At 46.4% G+C, this 14,399-nt stretch overlaps 1 protein-coding gene across 3 annotated transcripts in view; it reads right to left on the bottom strand.

Moving 5' to 3' along the window:
- TPRA1 (transmembrane protein adipocyte associated 1) overlaps nt 1-14,399 on the bottom strand; it is a 185,618-nt gene that overhangs the window by 7,499 nt on the left and 163,720 nt on the right. Inside the window, exons 2-7 of one of the 3 annotated variants that reach the window (XM_075053154.1) lie at nt 10,730-10,751; nt 5,932-6,131; nt 5,648-5,780; nt 3,008-3,094; nt 1,271-1,343; nt 160-239 (exon numbers count right to left, since the gene is read on the bottom strand). In XM_075053154.1, coding sequence (XP_074909255.1) covers nt 160-239; nt 1,271-1,343; nt 3,008-3,094; nt 5,648-5,780; nt 5,932-6,119 — 561 coding nt within the window. In that variant the 5' untranslated portion in view covers nt 6,120-6,131; nt 10,730-10,751. Of the gene's footprint in view, nt 1-159; nt 240-1,270; nt 1,344-3,007; nt 3,095-5,647; nt 5,781-5,931; nt 6,132-8,657; nt 9,010-10,729; nt 10,898-14,399 lie in introns of those variants that run through there. The other 2 variants (XM_075053155.1, XM_075053153.1) reach the window with 2 other exon arrangements.

Consider the following 14,399-nt stretch of genomic DNA (forward strand, 5'->3'; position numbering starts at 1 on the left):
GGATCCTCATACATGGTGACAAGCATCCAGTCTTCCCCCAGAACCTCATCCAAAGAGCAAAGCTGCTACTTTCCAGATAGGAGTCCACACCTAACTGCCTAACTCCAAGCAAAGTCCCCTCTTTTGCAAAGACTAAATCTTCTGCTCCATTGTACTCACCTGGGTGACAGAATATGCCAGAGACAGGACTGTAGTAATTGCCAGAACACGTTTCACACTCGACTTGCTCTCCAGGTGACCTGGAATTAAGGAATACAGAAGTGACTCAGGATGTGATCCCAGCCCTGGTAAAAATAATTTCTCTCCAAAACAAATACAGGAAAACATTTTTATTTCCAGAGGCCTTCAAGGGAAGGTTAAAGCTCACTTAACTGCTAGAAACTGCTTCGCTGTTTGGAGCTGAGCCTTTCACAGACAAAGTAATACTTAACAAAAGAACAGGTTTTAATTTGCTTTCCTCTTGCCCATACTAATATAGAGAAAGTAACTAAGTCCTTCCACTGGGGTTACAAAAAAAAAAAGTCAGGAATTAATCCAGTATCATGTACATTGAGATGTTGTAATGTTTCTTCTCAGGAAAAGAAGTTGATGGGAGAGTGGGTGAGAGCAGGGGAGAAGGGCTTACATAATTTAGAGAAATCTGCACTGGAATATGCTGGAGCAGACAGCCTCCAGAAGCTCCTTCCAACCTAAATTATTCTATGAGCTCCCAAACGATGAAAGAGCTAGTGCTCAGATGTCCCACTGGCAGATGCAACAGTGATGCCTACCAATCCCTCTCCTCTACCTCTGACCCTCAGGAAGAAGTGCTCCAAACAGCATTTTCGCTTGCACAACTGAAAAAAGTAGAGTTGCAGATTGCAGGTGCAGTTAAAAGCATTTGAAGGAAGCCAGGATGAAATCAAACCAACCAAGGAGGGGATAGAAGGACCCCCAAAGGAACCATCTTAAATAAAACAGGGTTGAAGCAAAGATCAGACTGTTGATCTTTGCCTAAGTCATCTTCACCTAAGCTGTACACACCTTCAGCACATGCATTCAGGACAAATAAAGCACATATAAACCCTGAAATCGCACAAGCCATAGATCTGCAAATATAATCAGGCTTTCAGCCGTTTCTAATTAAAAATCCCCAATTTGTCCTTTGTTTTTACTCTAGAGCTCCTTCACTGTATAGAATCAGCACCTCCACAAACTTACAGATGCAGCCTCTGTGTAAAGAAAGGGAATAGGAAACATTCAAAGCACTCAAAAACCTCCTGACACATACCAAAGGCAAGGCCTAGAATCACCACACTGAGTTCAATCGCCAGAAGGAAGAACCTTGTGATCTCCCACAGGATCTGAGGGATAACAGAAACCAGACAAGCATGATTAGATGGAGCCAGGAACCAGCTGGAAATTAATACAGCAAAACTCCACTCTCTGCTCCAGGAGATGGCAGCCTCTGAATGAAGCAGGTCATTTCCACAAACCCTCCTCATGCTTTGTAGGGATACTAATTATATGCTTGTTCCAAGCCCTGTCCATGCTTGTGAAACAGAACAGTTGTGTGGGAGCAAGCAAATAGCATGACTACAGAGAGAGGAAGTTACCATGGTTTGCCACACTTGAGGATCTGTCACTTGTCTTGGATGTGTTCTTTCTGCTGTACTCCCAAGGAGCACAAACCAAAGACTACCTCAAAAGTATATTAAACAGGGCCAGTTCTTAACACAGTAGATTCTGCAGCACAGTTATGACTGGACAAACTCAGTATTCTGCACTCCTCCAAAGCTACTGGTCCCTAAATCTGAAGTAAATTCAACTCTAAAGCCCTCCCCACTTCGAGCTCGTTATTTTCATTCCCATGATTTATTTGGTGAAACAAGACCAAAAAAAACAGCAGGTGAGACAACTTTCCAGGTAGTCATGAAACAAATCAATGTCAAACCTAGAACAAGAACCCAGATTCTGGCTTATTAATGCTTTTCCTCTGAACACTGAATGGCACTTTCTCTTGAGGATACACAATATTTTAAGAGGCATTTGATGAGACACTTCTAATCTCAGAAAATACACAGTGTGTGTGAGTGTGTATATATATATATATGTATACACACATATGAATGAGAGAAAACAAAAGAAACATAATAGACATGACAGAACATGTGTTTACATGAAAAATTGACAGACTATCTGTCTTACTGCATGACTTCCCAGCAAGGTGCACTTAGCAGCAACACCAGGATAGCTGAAGAAAAGCACCTTCTCACCTCTTCTCCATTATTCAAGTCCTGGACCTACATCTATTCAACAAAGGTGAATGGAAATGCTACAAACATCCAGCCACTCACAAGCAGCAGTGAATTACAATGCTTTGACAGGCAATATTAAAGGGAAAAGCAAAAGAACCACACTGATCCCAAAGAATAAAGCCAGAAGACCTGTAGTCTGTGGGTGGCTCATCTTCCTCTAACAGCTCAAGAACTACAGAGCTTTTTGGTTTAGGTAATATTCTGCTACAAGTCAAATGACTACAAAGGAACAGCACATACAAAACTATTTCCTGTTTGCTAAGAGTTCACCCTGCAGTCAGAGTGGCTGCAAGGACGTTCAGACATCAGTCTCAAAAGGGAATTCAGTTTTATTTGCTTTCAATACAAAAGAATTAAATATTTTTCAAAGAGCCACTCAAATATTGCAAGACTAACAAGGCCAGCTCTTGCCTATCAGCTAAAGGTATCTGAATGTTTAGCTCTTGCAAAGCAGAGTCATTCCATTCCTGCAACAGGAAAGTTTTGCTGCTACTATTTGTGTGTCTATTTTAGGAAGTCCATTGTTTTACAGCCCTGGATGTTGTGATCATTTAGATACAGCTATCAGCACAGGATTCCATAGTACACACAGATATGAGTACTGCAAAAACAACACATTCTTCTTGTATGCACATAAAAAGGAAGCCGTAGCAGATTGCTGTGATCAGAACTGCACAAAGCAGAGCCTCCAAAATCAGTGTTGTACCTACCTTATCAGCAACTGTGGCAGCATCAGAGGCACTCACAGTCATGGAGACAACAGCACGGGCAATACCAACTAAAGCCACCACAAATACCTACACAAAAAGATACCAAAAGTGAACTCATGTGAAAAGGCACATACGCAGTAGTGACCAGAAACCCTTTTGGAATACCATTTCCAAGTCAGCTTTCAAGCCTGATAATGTGTACCAAGGATTTCCTGTAGCAGATTAGAGTTAATTTGCCGAAGAAGATTCCTCAGGCCTGTTAGATGTAGGAGTACTGGCTTAGAATTTAGGAAGAACAAATTTCTTCAACTGTCAGATTAAACAGCTCTGCAGACGTCTCATTCACTCCTTAGAACAGTATCTTTACAGGCAAGCAGTCTTCCCACCCTTCAGTCACTGGGACAGGGAAAGAGAAAAACCAGAGAAAAAAAAACATATCCCTCCAAATTACAAGATCAAGTGCTTGGTATGGCTGAATAAACCAATCACATCAGATAACAGAAGCCACTCGATATCAACTACCACACTTCAGATCTGTGATAAAACTGAAATCTGCAGTTCTCTCACTCAACACTGACAATGCTCAGGAATGCAGAGGAAAAAAGTCAGCTGCAGCCAACAGCTTTAAAATATCTTACCCTGCTGCACAGTGCAACATAGAGATACTCAAGTCAGTTCATGTACCATTTAAGCATGACAGCATGGAGCTCAGCAAGGCTAATTTACCAACTCCTGTGCTGTCACAGCCATACAGTGCAATTAAGGGCTCAGTTGGATATACCTACCCTCTGCTGTGCAGACTTACCCTCTAAGAAAGCAGTTTTTTCCAGATAAAATTCTCCAAGTCACCAGCTAATTCTAATGATGCAGGTATGAGACAGCTAAATCTATCAGAGAACAAAAAGGGTCCGAGATGATTCTAAGGTGGTTGGAGAATGGAAATGACCAATAAGCCACCTACAGCTGAATATTTCCTCCTTAGAGGAAGACAGGATGCAAATGGCATGAAAGAAGAATAATACAACACTCCCTCCTGGGACAGAAAACTCTGGGACAAAGCATTGACAAAAAAGAATGGTCCCCCAGTATAATGCTGTTCTAGAGCAGCAACAACTGATTGGAGAAGAAAACACACCCTTTTTGCTTCCTCTCTAAGTAGGCAGAGACTCTTCCCAATCTATTAACTTTGCTTTAATCACTGACTCCACAAGAAAGCATTCCTTCAAGACATGACAAATAGCCGTTTGAAAGGAAATGCTCACAGAACACACTTCCATGCTCATTTCCCAATAACATACTCTAGAAGATCAAACTGAATGAAAGCATTTTCCTCTAAGGCTGTTTCATCACTTTCCATTTCTCACTCTGTTTCGAAAAAGTAAACAGCATAAAGTCAGTTCACTTTTTTCTTCCCTTTGGTTTATCAGGAGTTTTGCTTTTCAAAGCCTTTTGCATGACCTTCCTACTGAGCCATGTGCATTACTGGAAGCATAAAGGAAGATTTAAATCCAGACTGGAAATGGCTGGTAGTATTTCTAAAAGTTTGGAGCATTTGTGTGCATACCTGGTTATCCAAAACTGTGCACAAGCCCAGTACCCACACTCCAGGCCTGACAGAGCTAACAAGGCTTCCCAACAAAGATTCAGTTGAGGCTACTAGCTCAGATTTGGTTTTGATGCTGCTTGGGTTTTGCCATGCCAGTACCCATATGCAGCCCAAAGAAGGATGCCTCCCATCTAACCCAATTCAAACACACATTTACTTCTACAACCTGTACTAATCTAACTGAGGAAGAGCCAGCACATTATGCTACACACTGAGGCAAGGCAAGATCTCAAAAAGCACCTACGATAAAGCTTCTGAATGGTACTTGTAAACAAATTCAGGTAGGTCCTTAGGTGTATTTACCATGCCCTGTGAGCAGTATCACAGTTAATAGGTATGATGTTCAGAGATCACTAACAAGAATACCTTAATGTGATCAAAAGTTGCCTGTGCCTTTTCAAACTGGGCAGAAGAAAACAGACAAGAACTTAGATGTTTGAGAACTGTAACTGTACTGCCTGTACATTCTGTTTCCACCTTAAGAAGTATCAAGAACATCATCAAGTCAGCCACCACTTTGATATGATGGGAAAGAAACTAAGGGGGTTGGGTTTCTACATTCCCAGACTAATCAGAACCCTATCACATCACTATTTTCTACGGCAGATGACCAAGCTTTTCAACAGCTTCACACAAATTATCCTCTAGTGTTTCACTTTCACTACCTCAGTGAGAAGCTGGTTTTGTGTCACATGCTACTTACTGCAAGGAGCAAGGAAAGTGTAAGATACTAGATTCCAAGACAACAAAGCAACAAAAGAAGAAAAAAGGAAAAGAAAAAAAAAATCACCACAGGAGAACAAAATCCACTCAAATCCAGCAGGTATGGTCCAAGAATCTGTGAAAAGCAGAATTCAGACAGTGAAAAAAAAAAATCTGTCTACTTCTTGTAGTACATCTTCAACTAAAAATATATTTTATCCCTGCAAGATCTGGTCTAGGCTCTCTCTCCACTAGTTCAGTGATATTGTTCATGAGTGGTAATAAAAAAAAAACACTCACTCATCAGTTCAAAAGCACAGAGTGGTACTCACTAGTATGTAGAATGTAGTGAAGATTGGGCTGGAAGTGACCCGGATTTTGGCCCTGGCAGAGGGCAGCTTCCAGAGAAGAAACATAAAGAAAAGCACATTGGGAACCAGGAGCAGAAGATCCCAGTAGCGGACTCTGCAAAAAGTAAATAAAACAGGTTTTTTCCTGTTCTTCAACATCTAGAAGGGAAGGCACCAGCCCCAGTCCCTTCTCAACCAAACTCTGAGAAAGCAAGCTCCTTCCCCTGGCCCAGGGTCAGACCGTGGTCCCATTTCCTCCATCTCACCTGGACTTCCCAATGTCCTCATAGAGCAACAACAGGCACTTGTGCGGCACAGTGATGTTGGTGTCATTAATTGCCTGCGCTGTTGTCGGGGTCAAAGTTGTCACATTATCCAGTGCTGTCACCAGGGCAGTCGAATGCGTGATGTTGTCAGACGCGGAGAATCGCACAGACATCACAGACTGGAACATCCTGCCTTCCTTCTGGTCCAGGTCAAACACAGCACAAGGCAACCACAGCAGAGACAAAAAGCAACATTAAATCAGTTGTGAGTCAGAGTTAAAAAAACACATCCCTGCCATTATGCCCCTGCACAACTGCTTCCTGCTTGTTACAGCAAATTATCATCATCTGAAAGACTGCATTACACAATGAAATGCCACCCGCGCTTACTATGTACATAGCCATTAGGGTGAACAGTACAAAAACACTATCTTGTATCAGAGTAACAAGCACCTTCAAAATAGTGTAATACTATGTTGGATTAAATTTTGTGATTTTTCTGAGCTTTGGCAGATTCACAGAAGAAATCAAGACTCAGCAGCAATATATGGCATCATCAGATGGAGACAGAAACCCTGCTATACCAGAACATTAATTATCATTCTAGCTCCCAAGATCAAGAAGTTAATCAATGATTTTATTTCAACTACTGCAAAGAGAAAATGAAGGCCCCTACCTAAAACCTATTGCTGTTCCCAACCCTGCAGTCTGAGAGCAGAGAAAGCCTCACGTACTTCTACCTAAAGGGACTGTAGAGACTCTTTATCTTCCAAAACCAACACTGGCAAAAGCCAAGATTCAGCATTTTTCTCCTAACCCTCTGCAAGACACCAGAACTATTCTGATTTTAAGGACAACAGTAAGGCTGTGAAAAGACAGTGCCTAAAACCCTGTTGGCATAAAGTTCTCCAGTTTTTTTACATCCACCAGTCTCAACTGCATTGCCCTTCTCAGACATGGATCAGCATCATCACTGGTAGTTTACAAACCCAAAACCAGACACAGTCCTATGTAATGGGTTTCCTAAGGTCAAACTCTCAGGCAGCAGAGCGCTGTGGTCAGAATCAGAAGAATCTTGGCACTGTTCTTTCACCTGCCCTACCTTACACCTCTCTCAGAAAGATGAGAAGACAGAACTTCCCATTCCTCTGATGGAACTTCTTTGTACTGCCTTCCCTGAGAGAAGTCACATCTTTTCCACCATCTGTCCATCCCCCAGGTCCTACACTGCTGCGATATTAACTGTCCCTCCAGAAGTTAAAGGGAAACTCTGCTCTGTCATCCATAAAACTTCATGCCCATGCCAACTGGCTTTGGCAGAAACCATACCAGCAGCAGTTTATCCCTCTGTTGGTTCTACAATCACCTTGGATGCTTAAGTGGACTATGTCACACAGTACTTTAGATCAGGATTTAGTATATACTAGAGTTTTGACCCAATTTACCTTACTAAGCCTGCTCCTGATTCAGTGTATCACTTTGTGCAAATCCTCTCCTCTTCTCACTCTAAAACAGCAACCCTCACCCTTGAGCACTTGACTAGCTATGACCTGAATAAAAACACAAGGTCCTATCACCTCTCCTGGCACCCCCCAAAGAAAAGGTCACAGACAACACACAGATTCAAAAACAAAAAAAAAAAACCTCTGGCATCTTCAAGATGCACATTGCCAGAGACAGCACTCTAGCAGTCTGTGTGCTATAGTTAATCCAGGATTTATCTCAAAAAAATTCCCCCTGTTTGACTTTAGCACTGGCTGGCATGGCAAAAACTGACAGTCTCCATGAGAGGACTCAGAAGGTATTTTCCCTGTGAGGTTCTGGGTGATTCACAACTCGAAAAGAATCAGCACAGCCTTGTGTCATCTGTCGAGCTTTCAGAGTTCAGTAGCACCTTCCCCACAAACTGCTCAAGACTGTCAGCCACAGACTCTTCTTTCTTTTCAGAGGCTGAGATTCTTCCCAGGTCTTCTGAGGGGTAAGGGGATCATCCCACCCTCCGCTAACAAACCCTCCCTTTGACTCATCCATGCTGACAGATACTCATTGACCTGGGATTTTTCTTTTGCGACTGCCGTATACTGAGCTGCACAAGCGACATCACATTAAATAAACACACGCAGACCTGAAAAGATCAACTTTGTGCTGAGCCGGCAAAATCTGTGCCAAAAAAATCCTAGTTCTAGTAGAGGTTCCAGCAAACAACCTTCACATTCCAGACTTATCCCTAGAAGTGTCCTCTCTTAGCTCCAGCTTCTCACTTCTCTGAATTGACACCACTGAGAATGATTTTCTGTTAATAATTTTGCTCCAATCTCTTCCTATGAAACAGCTCTGCATCTCAGTAGCAGCAAGGACAAGTATGTTCACATTTGCCAACGCAGAAAAAAATCTTTAAAAAGCTGGGAAAGGGCAGAGAAAAACCTCACAGAGCATAGGTAGTATGACATCATCAACAGCAAACCATCACACCCTCGTAATATCTCTTCAGGGACAAAGAATTTGATCTGCCTGTCCCACTGAAAAGAGCTCAGGTATAAAGCTGTGAGAGAATTACATGGGAAAAACATCTTCCTTATAAAAAAACCAAACAGGCTCCATTCTTTTTCCCTAGAAGTCACCACTATCACGCAACAGAAGCGAGCTGCTGATAAGGAGAGGAGTTGGCCACATGTAACTGAGGTCCAGTCACGAGGTTTCAAAGGGCAAAGCAGAATCAAGCTTACCTCTCAGCCAGGCTGCTAGCTACGGCCTGGTATTAGTATCCTATACTTCCTCCCGAGGTGGAGTATACACAAAGGCAGAGCAACAGAACATCCAACACGATAAGAAAGGGCAGCCAAAGCTATCAGCCAGACAGCACAATCGTCATGCTTTTCTAATAGCAAAGGCCTACAGCAAGGATGCGGAGAACTGGCCCATTCCTGTCGAAATCACCAGCAAAAATTCCGTGGCAAGAGGACCAGGAACTGATGGCAAGGATCCGGCTAGGCTTTGTCATCCCTGGCAACACTGCTCCTTACAGCACACTGTCCAAACCCTTGCCCCGTCTAGTCCAAAATAAATCCAGTCAGCTGAGCATATCCAAGAGATCACTCACCACGCCCTGCCTCCATGGGGCTGTTCACTTCAGACAGCCCAACCTACGCAATGGGTGTAAAATCACCCTGTAGCCACGTAAAAGGAAACCAATACAGCAGTCCTGGTCTCCCTTTTTTCTTCTAGCAGGCAGTTCTATTCACCATACACCAGAAAACAAAATAAAATGGTTTTCTACACTACAGCTGAAGTCAAGCTGACTTGGCAGAGGCCTATTCCTCTGTCCAGGCGCTGGACTCATAAGTTGCATTCAGATCAAGAACATCTGCATAACTCAGAGGTTGCTGTGACAGAGTGCTGGGGAAGCCTCAGATGCACCTTGAGTGAAAATGATTGCCTCTCGCTGAGGGGATGTTTTTCTTGATTCATGGCATTGCAACCATATCAGAGCTCAGTGAAATTCCAGGCTCAAATCACTGGCAATTCTCTGTGCTCTCAAAGCCCAACCACATAAAGGTGAATTACACACTACCAGAGTTTCAGCTCAAATAAAAAAATGAAAGTTTTCTTCCTTTCTGAAAACAGTATCAGAAAATCTTGCAAGTACAGATCATACTAGGGTTAAGATTGCTCCTTAAAGCACTGTATTTGTAGAAGAAAAAACTGCACTGTCCAGAACCCTTTTTAAATACAACTGTTACTTCAATAACTTCAATGCTTAAAAAGAAGAAAACACCTTTTTTTCTTCTCTTCCTTTTTAAGATGGCACTTCAAACCTCATTCTTGGTCACAACAGTTGCATGTTGCATTTCACCCTTAGAACCCAGAAGAAAAGGATTTTCTACCAGTGATCAAGGACCTCTCTTTCCTCCAAGTTTCATTCTCACACGTCTTTCTGAATTAAACTTAAAAAGAAAGGCACTGCAACGCTAAAACCAACCAAATAAAAATACCAAAAGTATCAACAATAATGCAAAACCATCAGACAGAGAAGCCCAGTTCAGGGATGTCTTCCAGAAAGAAGTACTGTAAGTTTTTTGTTGTTTTGTTTCGGTTTTGGTTTTTTTTCCTCTAGAAGGCGGGTGCACAGACAACAAGCAAGAAGGCGGCAAAAGAAGCAAAGTAGCAGTACAGGGCCACCTCCTTCTACGCTGGCAAGGAAGCATTGCCTATTTTAAAGGCTGCCAAAGGAACCAGAGAGCTGGAGAAAATCTTAAGTTACTTTCTACCCTTTAGGCTAGGCAAAGGTGCCTCTGGACGCTGCTGCCATAGGAGGGCTCCCCGTCAGCAAAGGGAGCATAAATCTGCCTCTCAGCCACCCGCTGAAGTGTTGGCAAAGGGCAGGGCAGAAACCCGGAGAGCGGCGAGGTCTACCCAGGCCGCCGGTAACCTCCGAGCCCATAACGACTGTAACCGAAGAACCGCAGCGCCCCAGGCAAGGCACGAAGCTTTTCTTCCTACCGGACTCCCCATATGCAAAAAAAGGGCAAGCCGGGTAGCGAGGGCCAGGCTGCCAAAGCCTGACAGGTACGCTCAGGCTCCCCTCTCACCCGGGGACGACTGCCGGAGCCCGGCGGCCCCGCGGGGCCTCGCACAGCCGCGGAGCGCGGCCCCGCCGCTCACCTCAGAGGGCCACGGCCCCCCCCCCACCCCGCAGCCAGGCCCTGCCGCCGGGATGGGCCCCGCCGCCCCGGGCTGAGGTGCCCCGGCGCCCCTCCGCGTAAGCCCCCCCCCCGCCTGGCGCCTGCCCCGCTCCTACCCGCCGCGGGCCCGGCCCGGCCCGGCCCGGCCCTGCCTCCCCGGCGAACGGCGCTCAGTCGCGGGGGCCCAGCCCCGCCATCCCAGGCCCCGGCCCCGCCGCTCCCCTCAGCCAGGGAGCGTCGCTGAAGAGCGGCTCAAAGCAGAGCTGCAGGGCAGGCGGCCCGCCAGAGCCAGGGCAGACGCCTTTTCGGCCGGGCCCAGCGGCGCTATTGAGAGAGGGTCCCCGAGAGGGGTGCCGCTTGGGCCAATCAGGGACCAAGCGGAGAGAGCTTCTGTCAAAAAGGCCAAAAGAAATAGCGGCGTCAGCCAATGGGAACGGGCGGGAGGCGGGACTCGAGGGGCGGGCCTGCCGCGGTTTAAAGGTGCTCTGTCCCCGTCCGTCCACCTGCGGGACGGCGAGCAGAGGGCGGCCTTGGCGGCAGCCGTCACCGCCGGGGCGCTGAGCCCCCTCCCCGAGCCTGTCCTGAAACAGGTGGGAGTTACAAAACATCCCCATGAGCCCTAGCGCTGAACTGCACTGCCTGGAGGCCAGGTCTACCCCAGCTGCTTTCCTCACACACTATCCTGGGCTGGGGTCCCCATCCACCCCCCAGGCCGGGCTGGGGCTCACCCACCTCCCTGCGGGACCCCCGCGGCCCTCGGCTGCCCGCACACTGCGCCCCGGCCTGCCCTCGCACCTCCTGGCCATGCGGGAGCCGTGTCATCAGCGGCTGGCCCAGGGCCTGCCAGGCCCTGCCGCCATCTTGGCGTGGAGCGAGGGGCAGCGGGGATCGGGCAGGGCGGTCACCACCGCGGGCCTGGGCCTGACCGAGCAGGATCCTGTCCTCGCCGTGGGCAGGAGGTGTTCGACGCTGCCTGTAGCATGCTGGCTCTTGTCTTTTACAGCCCGATCGTATCTTCCAGGCCGGCCCGCACAACCCAACGTCACCGCCAACGGCGGACGCTTGTGTGATCCAGCATCCATGTCGTCGCACGCCTCCAAGGCGAGGAGAAATAGGCTGCTTCTGTAGAGGAGTTATTGATTGCAAGGCAGGGGAGGTAACAATTTTCTTCCACGGCCTGAATCCTATAATCAAGTCCCTGCGGGGGAGAATGATTAACAACCTGGGGAGTTTGGCTTTTAAGGAAAGTTTAAGGCTGACCAAACCAACCTGACATAGCTTGGACAATGGCAGCTAAAGGGAAACACGGTAAATAATTAGCAGGCTTTGAAGGTGCAAATAGCAGGCAAAGAAAAGAGAAGTTTAGTATAGTAAACAGGGAAATAAATGGGACAAATGAGCCAAGATTTAAAAAGGAAATTAAAGGAAATAGCTGGCTAAATATCAGCAGGTTATTCTCAGCAGTAAGAGCTGTATGACTGTGAACAGTTTCAAGGGGGATGCTTGTTACCTGCGTCATTTCAAGGACTGGAGGATAAATTCTGGCATGGTTTTCTAACTGTGGTTCACCTGGGGCCCTAGGAATTACTTCTATAGGAATGCAAGGCTTTTGCTAAGCTGAAATTTGCTGTACAAAGCCTATACCTTTATAGAAGATCCCTACATTGATCAAGTTTGCTCTAGCAAACAGCACATACAGTGTGTTTCAGGCCCACCCCACACATAGATCTTTTTCAACTTAAGTCTGCTTGATTGTCCTCAAGCTTAATTTTCCAGCTTCACTGCAGCAAGCCTCGTGGAGGGGATGTACCCTGAGACTGTGTTGCCTGCCTCAGCCCTATTCCTCTGATTTTCCACTGGGTTAAAACAGGTTTTTATGCTGGTGTCATGCCTTTGGAATGACATCTGGAGAAGCCGGTCCTTAGCTTGTCTCTTCTCATGCTGTTGTTCAGGTTAATGGTATGTTGCAATATTTTGACATGTTCTATTTATGGATCTAGGCTCAAAGGCTCAGCAGGCACCAACATCTCTGAGTTATAGAAGGGACACTTCTGTTCAAAGAGAAGTGGAGTGCTGCTGCCTAAAAAGTACCTTGGTAACAGAGCCAGGAGTAAAATCCATGTCTTCTCACTTGTAGCCTCAGGCACTAACTAATTGAACATGTTACCTCCCACATAACTGTGTCAGAAGGAGAGATTTTGCTTTCCAATCCACCTGCTCTTCCCATCTGATTCACTCTAAGGCTAGAGCCCAGCACTTGGGACACCAGATCCAAAAGCTGTCTCAGGCAGAAGACTGCTGGGCACCACTGCAAGGACCGTGACACTTCAGATCCTGCCTTCCTCACTGCTTACGTGAAACAGAGAAGGTGGGAAATCCACACGTATGGTTCCTTTCTATTGACAAGCCATGCCTTTCAGCCCAAACGTGGTGTGTGCAAATGTAACTCTGCTCTTTCCACCTCCAAAGACTGACCTAGCTCCTTAACTGCACGCCCTCCCACTTCAGGTGAGAACCGCTGCTCTCTGTGTCATCTCCTCCATCCAGTGCATAAAGATGACAGAGCTCAGTCCCTTTGTCCTCGCTGTGCCTCGGTGTTGCCAGGCTGAAGCAAGACAAGACATGATATTTAGCAGCCTTGGTATAACCTTGAGGGCCCCAAGGAAAGCTGGCACTTGGTGCTGTACCTGCTGCAGTCTGCTGTCCTTTGGCAAGCTCACCTGACTTGCAGGCATCAGAGGTGGAAAGTGCAGTCATGGTTTCCAGGACAGCATTACACCCTCGTATCATCACCAAAATCCACTCTTCTAGGACATTTTATCTCTAAAGTACTCTTTCAGCTTTTATTAGATCAGTCTACTAGACAGGGGACTACTTCTCATCCGAAACTGCTTTGCTGTTCAGATGCTGAGCAACTGCAGAGAGAGATGTGCCTGTCTTGTTTCAGAGCTGCTCTACCAACCTACTGACTTCTAGTATCAGGCATAAATCTGCACCACTCTGCCATTCTTTTCACAGGGCTCCTCCTGTGCTGTGAAGGCACCAGTCTGCAAAATCCTAGTGGCATGTTTTGATATTCAGGAGTTTGGTGCTCAGCTGAGTTCACCCCAGGGAGCAGTCTGGGCCCTGTCTGCATCTCAGCCCTCTCGCGTGTTCCAGCGCATTGTCTCTAGCACAGCAGAAGAAGCCCTGTCCCATGCATGGTGGCCACCTGACTTTAGGGGTGGTTTTAGCCACCCAACCTCAGCTCTTCTCAAAGAGACTGAGCACCCCAGCTCAAGCACAGGACCACTTGTAGCTGGCACCCAAAGAGAGCAGTGAAAACATGGACATGGTGCATGGTCTTCTGAGAAGGACAGACAGAAAAGCTGTCTGTCCATCCAGCTGTCCAGTGTCTGCAGAAACAGTGGCACCCTGTGGTGAGACCAGTTCATCACAGCGTGTCACCTAGGCCTTGTCAGAAAACACCCCCTTACACAGGTCCTGGGCTGCCCTCCTTTAAGCCATGTGGTCTATAGAAGCCTACGGGGGGAGCATCTCTTGAGGGATCCCTGTGCCTGCTTCACTCGAGCACCAGCCAGCTCCCCATCATGTGTCACGTAGATGAGGCAGAGCCACTCTCCTATTTATATCATGATGCTCCTGCTTTGCTATATTCGTACCAGGCTGAATCATCCAGCTGGGCTCCTGGAATAGCCATTTCAGGTTTGTGATTGTCAGCTGCCTCTTTAGTCACTTTTGCTTTTGCTGTCACCTGTTTCAAGGTTACTGTCCCATGCTTGAGTG

Source organism: Buteo buteo, chromosome 21 (genome assembly GCF_964188355.1).
Source record: "Buteo buteo chromosome 21, bButBut1.hap1.1, whole genome shotgun sequence".
Classification (NCBI taxonomy): domain Eukaryota; kingdom Metazoa; phylum Chordata; class Aves; order Accipitriformes; family Accipitridae; genus Buteo; species Buteo buteo.